The following is a 13,223-nucleotide window of genomic DNA, read 5'->3' as shown; positions in this document are numbered from 1 at the left end:
TCTGGTTTACCACTGCCACCCTCTGGTTCATCACTGCCACCCTCTGGTTCACAATGCCACCCTCAGGTTCACCCCTGCCACCCTCTGGTTCACCCCTGCCACCCTCTGGTTCACCACTGCCACCCTCTTGTTCAGTACTGCCACTCTCTGGTTCACCCCTGCCACCTTCTGGTTCAGCACTGTCACCCTCTGGTTCACCACTGCCACCCTCTGGTTCACGACTGCCACCCTCTTGTTCATCAAAGAACCTCTGTTTCACCACTGCAACCCTCTGGTTAACCACTGTCACCCTCTGGTTCAGCATCCTCTGGTTCACCACTGCCACCCTCTGGTTCACCCCTACCACCCTCTGGTTCACCACTGCCACCCTCTGGTTCATCACAGCACCCTCTGGTTCACCCCTGCCACCCTCTGGTACAGCACTGTCACCCTCTGGTTCACCACTGCCTCCCTCTGGTTCACGACTGCCACACTCTGGTTCATCACAGCACCTCTGGTTCACCACTGCCACCCTCTGGTTAACCACTGTCACCCTCTGGTTCAGCACTGCCACCCTCTGGTTCACCACTGCCACCCTCTGGTTCATCCCTGCCACCCTCTGGTTCACCACTGCCACCCTCTGGTTCACCACTGCCACCCTCTGGTACAGCACTGTCACCCTTTGGTTCACCACTGCCACCCTCTGGTTCATGACTGCCACCCTCTGGTCGACGTAGTTCCAGCAATGCGCTGCTTTTACTGCACAGATGCGTGACGCATCTGTGCCATTTTTGCCACATGGTGCGCCGCATTTTAAATGCGGCGTAACATGGGTGGCGGAGCTGCGGCGCACAATAACTGGCGCATCCTGGGGATGCGCCAGTTATTTTAGATCTGCCCATATACATTTAGCCAACGAGGGAGCACTTACTGATTAGACAGTAGAAAGTACTCCAGTTGAGTAGAGGAATTGCACAAAAAGGTGGCATCTTCATGGACATACACGCAGGGCGGGATTCATTCTGCCCCCTGTTAGAATAGTTTTTTGTGCCCTTCTGCCCTCTGTTAGACTTGTTTTTCCCATGTTTTTGTGCCCTTCTGCCCTCTGTTAGACTCGTTTTCCCCTGTTTTTCTGCCGTTCTGCCCCCTGTTAGACTAATTTTTTGTGCCCTTCTGCCCTCTGTTAGACTCATTTTTCACTTGTTTTTCTGCCCTTCTGCCCTCTGTTAGACTCGTTTTTTGTGCCCTTCTGCCCTCTGTTATTCCCTTGTTTTTGTGCCCTTCTGCCCTCTGTTAGACTCGCTTTTGTGCTTTTCTGCCCGTTAGACTAGTTTTTTGTGCCCTTCTGCCCCCTGTTAGACTCGTTTTTCCCTTGTTTTTCTGCCCTCCTGTCCTCTGTTAGACTGTTTTTTGTGTCCTTATGCCCTCTGTTAGACTCGTTTTTCCCTTGTTTTTCTGCCCTTCAGCCCTTTGTTAGACTGCTTTTTGTGCCTTTCTGCCCTCTGCATCACCACATCACTCAGCGCTACCCCAGCATCACTCAGCACCACCACATTATCACTCAGCACCACCACATTATCACTCAGCACTACCACAGCACCACTCAGCGCCACCACAGCATCACTCAGTGCCACCACAGCATCACTCAGTGCCACCACATTATCACTCAGCACCACCACAGCACCACTCAGCACCACCACAGCATCACTCAGCACCACCACAGCATCACTCAGCACCACCACAGCACCAATCAGCACCACCACAGCACCACTCAGCGCTACCACAGGATCACTCAGCACCACCACAGCATCACTCAGCACCACCACATTATCACTCAGCACCACCACAGCACCACTCAGCACCACCACAGCATCACTCAGCACCACCACAGCATCACTCAGCACCACCACAGCACCACTGAGCACCACACCAGCATCACTCAGCACCATCCCAGTATTACTCAGCACCACCACAGCACCACTCAGCATCACCACAGCACCACTGGGCACCACCACAGCATCACTCAGCGCCACCCCAGCATCAATCTGCGCAACCATTCAACAACAACTGGTTCAAATATGTTCTCTAAATGTTTCAAACTTTATTACAAATGTCACAAAAATATGTTAATATTTCACTTCTGTTCTTGGATTTTCGTCACAATAAAATACACTGAACATAAACTTCACAAAAGTTATTTACAAAAGTTTAAGCTATTGCCATTATAAATTAAAATCACTTTTATTTAAGTATTAATTATTTAAAAAAATTAATTAAAAGCCATTGTAATTTGTAATGTCAATACAGCTAAGTCACGTAAATTCAAAACATGTTGCATTACAAATGCTATAGGTGTCACATTTGCGAAAGTTATAACTATTGGCATTGTAAATGACAAAGCTATTAATTTAGCTATTTTCAAAACCAACACATAAAAAAAAAAAAATTCATTTACAAGACCAATAGCTCAAACTTTCCTGATTGCGAGACCTATTGCATTGCAAATGCTTGTTTTTATATCTGTCAGTGCTTCCTGTTAAGGTTTAATTTTTGTGACAGGCTCCTCATTGCCTACTTGTAACTATTCTCTGACCCTGCTTCAAGGGTCAGAGCAGGGTCAGAGAATAGTTGCAAGTAGGCAACGAGGCACCAGGAAGCACTTACAGGCTTACAGCAGCAGGTGCCCAAGTTGAAGTGAATTTCTTTGTAACCCTTTTGTAAAAGGTTACAAAAAATTATCTTCAACTTTTACACCTGCTGCTGTAACCCTGTAAGTGCTTGGCTGAAAATTTGCGGATTTTACCGCGATTTCGCGAGATTCGTGGATTGCAAAATCGCAGAAAATCCGCAAATTCCACAAGCGGAACCAATTTTCAGCCCATGGTTAGAAAATAGCTTTGGGACGTTTTCCCTGTAAAGACATAGGCAACATTAAATATCTACATGTTCTACTTTTAAATACCATGCACGTCTGCCTTTTGGGCAGGTCAGCCTGCTTTAGGGTTCCTTATTGATATTTAAAAGGAATGTTTAGGCATGACGAAAGGGTTTACTTTGACAGTCGAATTGCACTTTTTAAACTGCCACAGTCAGGCTACAATACTAGCCCTGAGACCATTTTTACACTGTCACTGTAGTGATTACGCATCACAAGTATCTCTGATTAGACTTGCGTGTAAACTGAACGTTACAGGTTCCAACCTCTGCAGACCTGTTTCTACTTGTGAGCTTGATAAAAATTTGTATCAATTAATTAGTTAGTAGTATCACTTGTTATTTACAACACTTCAACATCTCAAAACCCTGTTAGCAAGTGCTAAATAAAACAGTATCCTTATTATGACATAACTTTGAGCTATATGCATCTTTACCTTGTCCCGTTGTATTGGAAGATGTTGGCGATGTTGTCCTTCCTTGACCAACATCTTCTGTACTGTTGAGTACACTGATTCCCTTTGAAGAAGTATTAATTGATGTTGTAGTCACATTATTATCTGTAAAAATAACAAGCTCATTTAATACTTATTCAGAAGAAGCTAAAAACAAACCACATCCATCCTTAATTCAGAGCTAATCAAATCTCTACTTGAACATCACAGAAAGAGCCTTATTTTCAAGCACTGACACATGAATGTTAATTTCATAGCTAGGACCAGTGGAGGTATGGAAAACTTCACACAAATCTTTTCTTTTAATCACATTTAACACATAATCCATCTTCAGCTGCATAATTTGCAGGTCATGTGTGATCCTGCTACCCCTTGTGCATCAATAATATCTTTTTTATGGACAGTGACCGTCTGCTTGGAAGTCTCTCGAGGCTCCTGCCACGCATTGGCGGTTGTGAGGCAAATCAAATGGTTGTCCATCTGGAGACCTACGAATACTACTCTATAAAGAGAAGCAAGCTAACTGCATTCCATAATCATCACATCAACACAATGAAGTCTGCTATTGCCAAGGAAATATATTTAACTGATAGTCGGCAAAACTCAAAATAAAGTTGTAGTGCTTCAATGTTCTCAGCGGGTCAACCAAGAGGTGAAGAAGAATAACTGCAAAATTGCAAAATAAAATAGTCATAATTCTAGGATAGGTTTGTTACTAAAGTATTCTGAAGTCTCAGGGTAGACAACAATATGCTGTGTCTCAGAGCCCCAGTGGGAGGCATTGACCTCGAAAGGCCAACTGTCAAATATTTAAATATGTGGAGAGAGAGAAAAAGAAACTGAGAAACTTGTATGTTATTTTATATAAAAATGGTTTAATTAGAAAAATATTACTGAAAAACAATGCATTTTTTAGGAACTCTAGGAAAAAGTGGTATTTTTTTAAACTTTAAATACGCTACTCTATAACTGGGATTTGATATGGGGTAAGGTACTGTTTCCATTGTTAAGGTATGCTTAGTTGTAGATTTGATGTACATTATAATTTCTATTTTTTTTTTTTTTATTTATTTTATTTCCACAGTTCAGCAATAGTAAAAAAACACAAACAGAATTACATCCAAGATAATAAAAATATGGTAAAATGTCAAAAACAAATTAGAAACCATATCATGCATTCATATGAGCAGTGAAGACCTCCCATATATACAATCCTAATTTTCGTTTCCTTGCCCCCTTTATTGAATATAAACTTAATTCTAGGTTGGCTAAACAATACGTTTTAGCCCGCAAAACCTCAAACCATGGAGGCTCGGGCATAACCAATCCCCAGCAATACATAAACGAGCCGTTGTCATTGCTACAAACAACAAAGATCAATGCTTATGAAAGACACTCCCTCTAGTGACAACTCGCCCCATCCCCAATAATATCAATGCTGGAGTAATACTGAGTTCTGACCCAAGAATGATTAATAAAAACTTTTCGATGTCTTGTAGGAACTTATTCAATTCAACACAACTGAAAAATATATGCAGACTATCCGCATTGTCACCCCGGCAACAAAAACATTTCCCATCATAACGGTCACCCCACTTATGCATACGTGCCGGGGTATAATATAAATTAAATACAGTTTTAAAGAATTGTACTTTTAAATTTGCAGATAAACAAACTACCTTCGATCTTACAATTGCGTCTTCTACTTACACGTCAGTATCTGTTTCTCCCAATATCAATGCCCATTGTGAATTATGTTTCTCCAAACGATCCTTTTTAAATGAAGACAATACTTACTACAGCACTCCAATTTTGCTCTAAGATTTGATAACTTCGATGAGAGGATTTGGACACAATTTCAATTTTCTACGTATCAAGAAATCCCGCATATGAAGGAACTTAAAAACTGTGCCTGAGGTAAATTATATAAACTTCCTAAGTCTATATACTGCTTAATAAAAAATAAAAAAACCTGAAAAAACGAAACAATATTATTTTATTAATTTAGAAATTATAATGTAATGATGTACATTATAATTTCAAAATTAATAAAATAATATTGTTTAGTTTTTTCAGGTTTTTATTTTTTTATTTAATTGCATTTTCTTAAATTATCTGTCCTTCAATATATTTTCTTTCATTTTTGACTTCATAAAATTGGTTTCCTATGATTAGGTTTTCTTCAATGTGTTTTTATTTATTTATTTTTCCATTAATTCCCCTACATCACTGTGCAGTACGTGTAGAGCCCCCTGGCACCCAGTCAGATTTTCAGGCCAAAGATTACTTGTGGCTAAGGGGGCCCCTGAGGACCAGGATCTGGGACCCTGTGCCATTACCTCTGAATAAATGCCATGTACAAATATGGTAAAGACTATTTTAGATGAAAAAAATAGTTTTGAAACATGTTTTCCAATTTAGTGCATTAGATTGTTTCCCTTGCAATGAGTGATATTTATTGAAACTGAAAGGTAAAGAAGAATATCAGTATCAGTTGTTCTCATTTAAAAACTGTATTAAAGTGAAAGGGTCAGTACTTTCTAGGCTTTACCCGGTGCTATTCAGGTTCGCGTTGCCAGCTCACTCTATGTCATCACCTACAATGTTCCAAGTCCTGGTCCTTAATGTGGTGACTTAATGCATTCTGGCTGTTGTAGTCTTAGCTTATTACCATTAAGTTAATTAGATTAACAGACCTGGTACCAATGATTTGTGGGTTTAAAGCGAAGGAATGGAAACAATGTCTCTGGTGACATGGAGAGTGGTGGTAACCGTACATGAACCAAGTGCTGAGTCTGAGTCAGACACTAGTGCCGAACCAGGCTGGAGCCATGACTGACTCACCCACCTTTACATCAAGTCAGAGAAATCACAGCATATGTAAGCAAGCGAAAGATGAAGAGACAGTATCTTCTAGGTCGTCTCTCCCTTTGTGCTTGAGAGCCATAGGGTGTCAGCAGGGAGGCAACAGCAGGCCAGGTTGTAAGCATGGGACAAACTGTATGACTCCCGCTAAGAGCATGCATTTCCTTTTAGTATTATGATGCTCAATACATTTTCCTTGTCAATGAAAGACGAACTGAGTGCCCTTCTGTGGTCTATATTGTCATTGATGACTTCTGTTGACATTATAATCATTAGTTTAGAAGATCTCAGTGCTCTAGCCCAAATAAGTATAAACAAAACAAAGTGCCAATACTGCTCAATTAATCAATCTGTTTCTAATGAGCAACGACATTAGACTATTGCCATATACAAAGGACACGCAAATGTCAGATTTAATCAATTTTAATTTTTTGATTTTTTATGGTAGAATTTTTTTTAATTTTTGACAAGGTTATCAATGTTCATATAAGCAAAGAGAGGGAACGGGGATTTAAAATTCTTTCTTTAAGTGCAGTGAAAAGCTTCGAAGAATTAAAGGTACAGCAAATCAGTGGTACCTGAATGTAAGTGCTCAATCACACAAAAAAAAAAAACAAAAAAAAAAACTTAACAGTCATCCAACATACATACCATGAGACAATCAAAAAATCAACAAAAATCAAACTGCTTCCACACTACATCAGACAAACCAGTGAAAAAGGTTCAAGAAAGAAAAAAGGGGAAAATAAGGAAATTTTCAATACCCTCACCTAAAGTCAAGGAAAGTGTTAATTGTTTCAGGGGTGGGGTATTAGTGGAATTATTTCAACCATTTTTTGAAAAACACGTTTCAATCAAAATAACAGGCCATCAGCATGTTTTAACATTCTACAAAGAATCACCAATATTATTCTCATTTGATTGGCCTGAACAACAAAACAAGGGTCGACGCGTTTCGAAGCCCCTTAGACATGGGGGTTCTCCTCAGGACCTTAAGGAACTGAATCCTGTGAAAACATAAGAATGACAATCCTTACTAACAAAACTCCTAGAGTTAACCCTCAACTTCAAAAAGGACCAGCACTGACTTGAGAAGTTACCTTATTAGCTTCAGTGTGTTACGGCAATTGGGTAAGCTTCTGAGTCCAAGATCACACGCCTTGCAGATGACGGTATCATAGATATTGCTGCACCAATATACTGCTGTTAGAACCAAAAAGACTGAATTGTAATATCCGAATCAAACCTAGAATTGGCACAACTAAGATGGGTTGATCGATCGGGCGTTTACCTTACATCAGGGATCTAAGTCTCTTTTTCTCGTTAATCGCCATTCATTACTTGCCGATTATGCATTCTCACCCGGAACCTGCATAAAACACAAAACGCGGAGTCTATCATTAGCCGTGTGCGGATACGTTAAGTGCAAGATGTCCTGCAGAGTGTTCCCATATTGAATGGGTTTTCTGACGGATTCTGAATACACTAGCACATATCTTAGTTACACCGGGTCTCCTCTCCGCTGCGCGGCGTCTCCCGATCGGCCGTCGCTTGTCAGAGCTCGTCAGTCTCGGCCATTTTCAAAGTGACGTGGTGGGTGCCTGCGTGGTGTCGGGAAATGTAGTTCCATACAAGTTTTCTTCTTTTATGAATGAACGAGCAGTTGATGTCCGTGGGAAAAAAACCTTTTGGGGATACACGCTCATTGTTGAACAGTCACAAGTTCTCATGCTCATAGGGAGGGATAGGTACCAGTTGTTCATGGTTGTTTATTTTAGTAATTGTTATGGCAGACGAAGTCCATAGGGCAACATTTTGAAGTTCAAACTCCTATTAGATGCTCGTGAGTTTGTGGCTCGTGGAGCGAGATCTATGTCAATTACTTTCAATGTCATCAAGATGAAGAATGTGGTGGGATGACCAGCAGTCTATGCGATGGAAGATGATTTCTATGGAAGGGCTCAGTCAGGTTTCTGTTTGCGGTGCAGGAAGTGTTGGACATGCACTAAGGCGATAATTTGTTGGAGGGACAGGAGTATAGCTAATGAGTCTTTATAGATGGTATAATTCCGACATCTCATTCAGTCCTGTGACTGATGAGTTGTATTTCAAAATCAGAGTCGCTTCTCGAGATGATAATTTGGCCTTCAGGTCACCTCCTCTTGGGTCGGGTTCCACCTTGGAGATCACTGTCCATTTTAAATCGGTTTCGGTATGTGCATGGTCGATCCAAAGTTGAACCAAAGGGGCAGTAAGGATGATTTTTTTAATCCGAGATCTATGTTGGTTTATTCGTTGTCTGACTTCTTGGCTCGTTTTTCCTATGTAGAGCCTATTGCATGGGCACAAAATTCCATACATCACAAATTTTGTTTTGCAATTAGTGAACTTCGAGTGTCTCCAGCTGATCCCCTTGTGTTGGAACAGATCTCCTTCAATCGTCGAAGCACAGGATACACATGTCCCGCATTTGTGATGCCCTGTAATAGGTGGAAGGTTCAGATATTCCCTAAGGGATTGGGGTTGGTGTTTCGGCATTGCCGCTCTGACAATATGGTTTGCCACCGACTTATCCTTTTTAAAGGCAAAAAGTGGGGTTTCTGCTAGACGTTCATCCAAGTCTTTGACTAAGTGCCAGTTTTTTTGGATTTCTCTTTTCAGCCAATTGGAGGTTTGACAGAATATAGACACATACACTTTTCTGTTTTGGTCGTTCTTAATTTTTTTCTCCAAAAGGGACTCCCTCGGTGTCCACCACGCTCTTTTTAAAGCGCGTTTCAATAGTTTTGCTGGATATCCTCTTGATAGTAACCTTTCTCTTAAAGTGTTGGCATGAAACATGTATTCGTCCTTAAAAGTGCAGTTCCTGCGTATACGCAAAAATTGGCCCAATGGAAGATTTTCTTTAAGGCTTCTCAGATGGTAACTTGAGAAGTGTAAAGCTTTATTTCTGTCCGTTTCCTTTCTATATAAAGTTGTAACCGAGACTCCATCTGTACAGTATATTTCCACATCTAAGAAAGATAACCGGTGTTTTGAGTATTGTATACTGAATTTGATGTTTTCAGTCCTGTTGTTGAGCCATTGGTGGAACGCCACAAGTTGTTCCTCTGTTCCCGACCAAGTGAAGAAGACGTCGTCTATGTATCGGAGCCATCCTCCGATCCATAGGGCAAAAGGATTGTTTTCATAAATGAATTTATCTTCGAATTTACTCATAAAAAGGACTGCCAGCTCCGGGGCGAAAGGACAGCCCATCGCCACTCCGCGAGTCTGGAAATAGAAATCTTCCTGGAATTTAAAAAAATTCTTTTTAAGGGTAAGTTTTGCCAATTCAAGGATACATTCTGTTGGCACTCTCATCGGGCTTGTTCTCCTATTTAGGAAAAATCTAAGTACTTCCAGCCCTTCCTCCTGCGGGATCTGGGTATATAAAGATGTGATATCCATACTCACTAGATAGTCATTATTTTCATCAAAGGGTAGATCACACAACTTGTTGATGAAGTCAGTGGTGTCCTGTATGAAAGATCTTACTTCTGTCAAAAAGGGCTTCAGGAAAAAATCTATAAATTTAGAAACGGGCTCAAAGAGTGACTCGCATCCAGAGACAATAGGTGTCCCCGGTGGTTGTTTGTCATCTTTATGTATCTTTGGTAACGCGTAAAAAAGGGGGACGCGTGGGTGTTTATTTTTGAGATACTCCGTTTCTTTTTTGCCTAAGAAACCTTGTTCGGGTGCTTGATCAACAATCGAAAATAGTTCTCTTTGTAAATCCTGAGTGGGGTCCTTATCTCTTTTTCTGTAACAGCCGTTATCAGATAGTTGTTTATTGATCTCCATTAGATTGGCGTCGACTCCCCAAATGACAATGGAGCCGCCCTTATCTGCTTGTTTAATTATTATGTTTTTATTGTTGGCAAGTGATTGAAGAGCGTCTTTTTGTCCTTTTGAGAGATTTTGTTTGATGAAACCAGATTTTTTCTTTTCTTCATACGAGATGGCAGACAGCATCGTTTTTTCAAAGGTTAGAACCTCTTTAGGTACCTTGCTAGTCGGGGGGCAGAACTTAGATTTTTTCTTAAGACCTGTATTCTCCAAGTCCACAGGTTGAGTTTGATCTGAAAAAAATGTTGTCAATCTTATTTTGCGGCAGAATTCCATAAATTCCGATTTAAGTCTGATGAAATCCGTTTTTCTGATGGGTACAAATGATAGTCCTTTTTCCAAAAGGCTTAGCTCGACTCCTGTCAACGTCTCGTTTGAGAGATTATAAATCGGGGATTTTAATTCTTGTAGTTGCTGTAGTTCTGTCGTCTTGTGGACATCTCCCAAGGCTGGACAAATCTGGTTTTTGCGCGTGGTTTATGTTGGCCGCGTCCTAAAAAAGATTGTTGCTGTTGTGGTTGTCCCCCTTGTTGATAGTTCTGTTGTTGGAAGTTCTGTTGATATGAACCCCTCCTTGCGTAACCAGATCTATAATTTGAATTATCACCTTCACTGCTGCCCAAAGAGGATGTATCAGAAAAAGTCACAAAATTGTTCCGGGATCTCCCCTGATTGTCAGAAAGAAACCGTCTCGATTCTGGTCTTGTATAAAAATCTTGCTGTAGGTATGGATAAGCCTTCTCCAAAGAAAAATTATTTTTGTCTCTTTCAAAATTGCTCTCTTTCTGGGTGATTGTGTAGTCTTTAAACTCGATGATATCCTTTTCTACTTTCTCTAACAGTGATTTAGAATCAGTTATCAGTTGGTTGTTTGTTATCTCTGTTTCTAAAGCTGCTATCTCTTCCAGGTGGACTTTTGATAGACGTTGCGCCGTCTCAACCGTTAGTACCATCAAGTCTCGGCTACACTTGGTTTCTATCAGGTTGTATCCTTTTTTTATAGATGGGGTCCTCAGTGAACACCACTAGGATGTTCCTAATAATAAGTCCTCCAGGGATGGTCCCCGCTCGAAGGTGTTGTAAAAGCCCAAATAAGCCATCAAAAAGTCCACTGATTCCAACCTATCAATGGGTTTCTTCGTTTACAGTAAAGGTTTGACAGCCTGAGAAATGACATTACAAGGCTGAATGAATCAAAACCTGTCATTCATGGGCATGATGTCATTCCTGAAAAACACAGGTTCCAAAAACACTGTTGTTTGTCAAACAAAATAGTTAAATGTGATATAAGTTCATTGTAAGAACACTTTCAAGTGTGCCTAATCTCCATCAGTAGATATATGCCAGTATCTTTTGTAGGTTTTTGATCAATCTAACAAATCTTTTACACTATATACCACTCTAATGACTGACTATATAAGAGTAATTTACTAAGTGTCTCAGCTATGGCCCTCATTATGGTCTGTATAACTCTTTGCTAAGCATTCCCCAGGGGTATCGGTATCTCTGGAGGAAGCAGTTACTGGCAATTACAGATTGAACCCGAGGATACTCTGAAAATAGCAGAATTACTCATAGATCCAGTAAATTTCTGTCTAATTCCACTGGTAATTCCTCATTTTATCCCAAAGTTTCACCTGGAGGCTTCATCTGCTTTCAATAGCCAAGACCTCTGCGTGGAAGTAAACTAAACAGGACCGAAGTTTTTACAGATCTCATAGTTCTGATTAGGCTGTTAACAACAATTACAGGCCCAGGAGGAGGGAAGAGGCCATTCATAATGCGGGCCTATGTGGCATTTGTGAAGCATGAAGGAGAAAAACATTTTTATAGATATGTTTTAACTGGCGACTTGATGACAATTAAGCAATATGGGTTGGTGGAATTGCGAAACATTTCCCTTATATTATATGCAGAATGTTAATGAAAAGTATGCCCAATATGGGGAACGTCGTTTACAACGCGGTGTTTACACCGCACGACCTTTTCCCCGCAGCTGTTACAACGCAAGTCGTTACTACGACTTGCGCTGGATGGCGCTGTGGGATAAGGAATGTTTTAATTTTATAGTCCAACACCTTCCCTACTGTTACGGGGACTGGTGTTGGAATATAAAATTAAAAAATTCCGAAATCCGCGCCCTCCAACGCAAGTCGTTGTAACGACTTGCGTTGTAAAACCTGCGATGTCGAGTACCGCAATCTAAAAGATCGCGTTGTACTGACATACATCCGCAAAATATGCATGTATTCTATGAAATGTTCTTCGCTGGTATCTATCTTAACATGTAGGCTGGTTTGAACACAAAAATGTCTTAGAGCGTTAGCACACAACAGTTTCAGTTTCTGCAAGACATGTTCTACTCAAACCAGCCTCCTGTAGCAGAAAAGTACATAACAAAGCATAACTAAAAATGAAAACAATATGACCTTCATGCTAAACCCTAGAAACCACAGTTTCACAAGATCATGACTTTGTGATAAAAAGTTGTGAATGTAGTTGCCTGAGTAACTACAAATTGTAGTCCATCCTTTCCCCAAATCAATGGCCACCCCACCTGCTCAATAGCCCATTCCTTCTCAGAAGTCAAATGTTAGAATTTTGTTCAAATATGAGTAATTTATATATGAATAAATCATGGAACCTTCAACAGAGTGTCAGATCACTGCTGTGTGCTACCTCAAAGGTGTGGTGTTTGCCAAAGAGCATTTGAAATTCTTAAAAACTAATTTGAAGTTTTTCAGCAACAGGCTTTAGTTGGCAATAATGGTAGTAGTCACATTATGGCTTCCTACGTCAAATACCTCTTTGGCCCCTCATGTAATGGCATTGTGGGAGCCAAACCCCAATATTCATCTGAATCCCAATATTTAAATTAGAGACTACACTCCTCTTAGAGAAAACATCATTTAGCAGAGTTTAACAATATATGCGGTGACAATAATTCAGACGGGAATAATTCCCGCTGAGTGGCCAGGCTGGCTAGCTCTCACCCTTTCGCTACGAATTATTGAATATGGTAGAGGATATAGGAGGACTAAACACGACAGATCCACCAAAGGGATACTCTATGTAGCCGGCAGAGTAAAGAAAAAGAGAGTA

At 40.6% G+C, this 13,223-nt stretch overlaps 1 protein-coding gene across 3 annotated transcripts in view; it reads right to left on the bottom strand.

Annotated features, from left to right (window-relative positions):
- The window catches only part of EMCN (endomucin), an 871,751-nt gene that overhangs the window by 403,701 nt on the left and 454,827 nt on the right, over positions 1 to 13,223 (bottom strand). For all 3 annotated transcript variants that reach the window (XM_086963130.1, XM_086963129.1, XM_086963131.1), the window contains one exon: positions 3,351 to 3,473. In XM_086963130.1, coding sequence (XP_086819256.1) covers positions 3,351 to 3,473 — 123 coding nt within the window. The remainder of the gene's footprint in view (positions 1 to 3,350; positions 3,474 to 13,223) is intronic.

The sequence above is a fragment of the Lissotriton vulgaris genome, chromosome 3_1 (genome assembly GCF_964263255.1).
Source record: "Lissotriton vulgaris chromosome 3_1, aLisVul1.2, whole genome shotgun sequence".
Taxonomy (NCBI): Eukaryota; Metazoa; Chordata; class Amphibia; order Caudata; family Salamandridae; genus Lissotriton; species Lissotriton vulgaris.
Note: the sequence above shows the minus strand (reverse complement) of the source record. Positions and strands in the feature narration are given on the sequence as shown.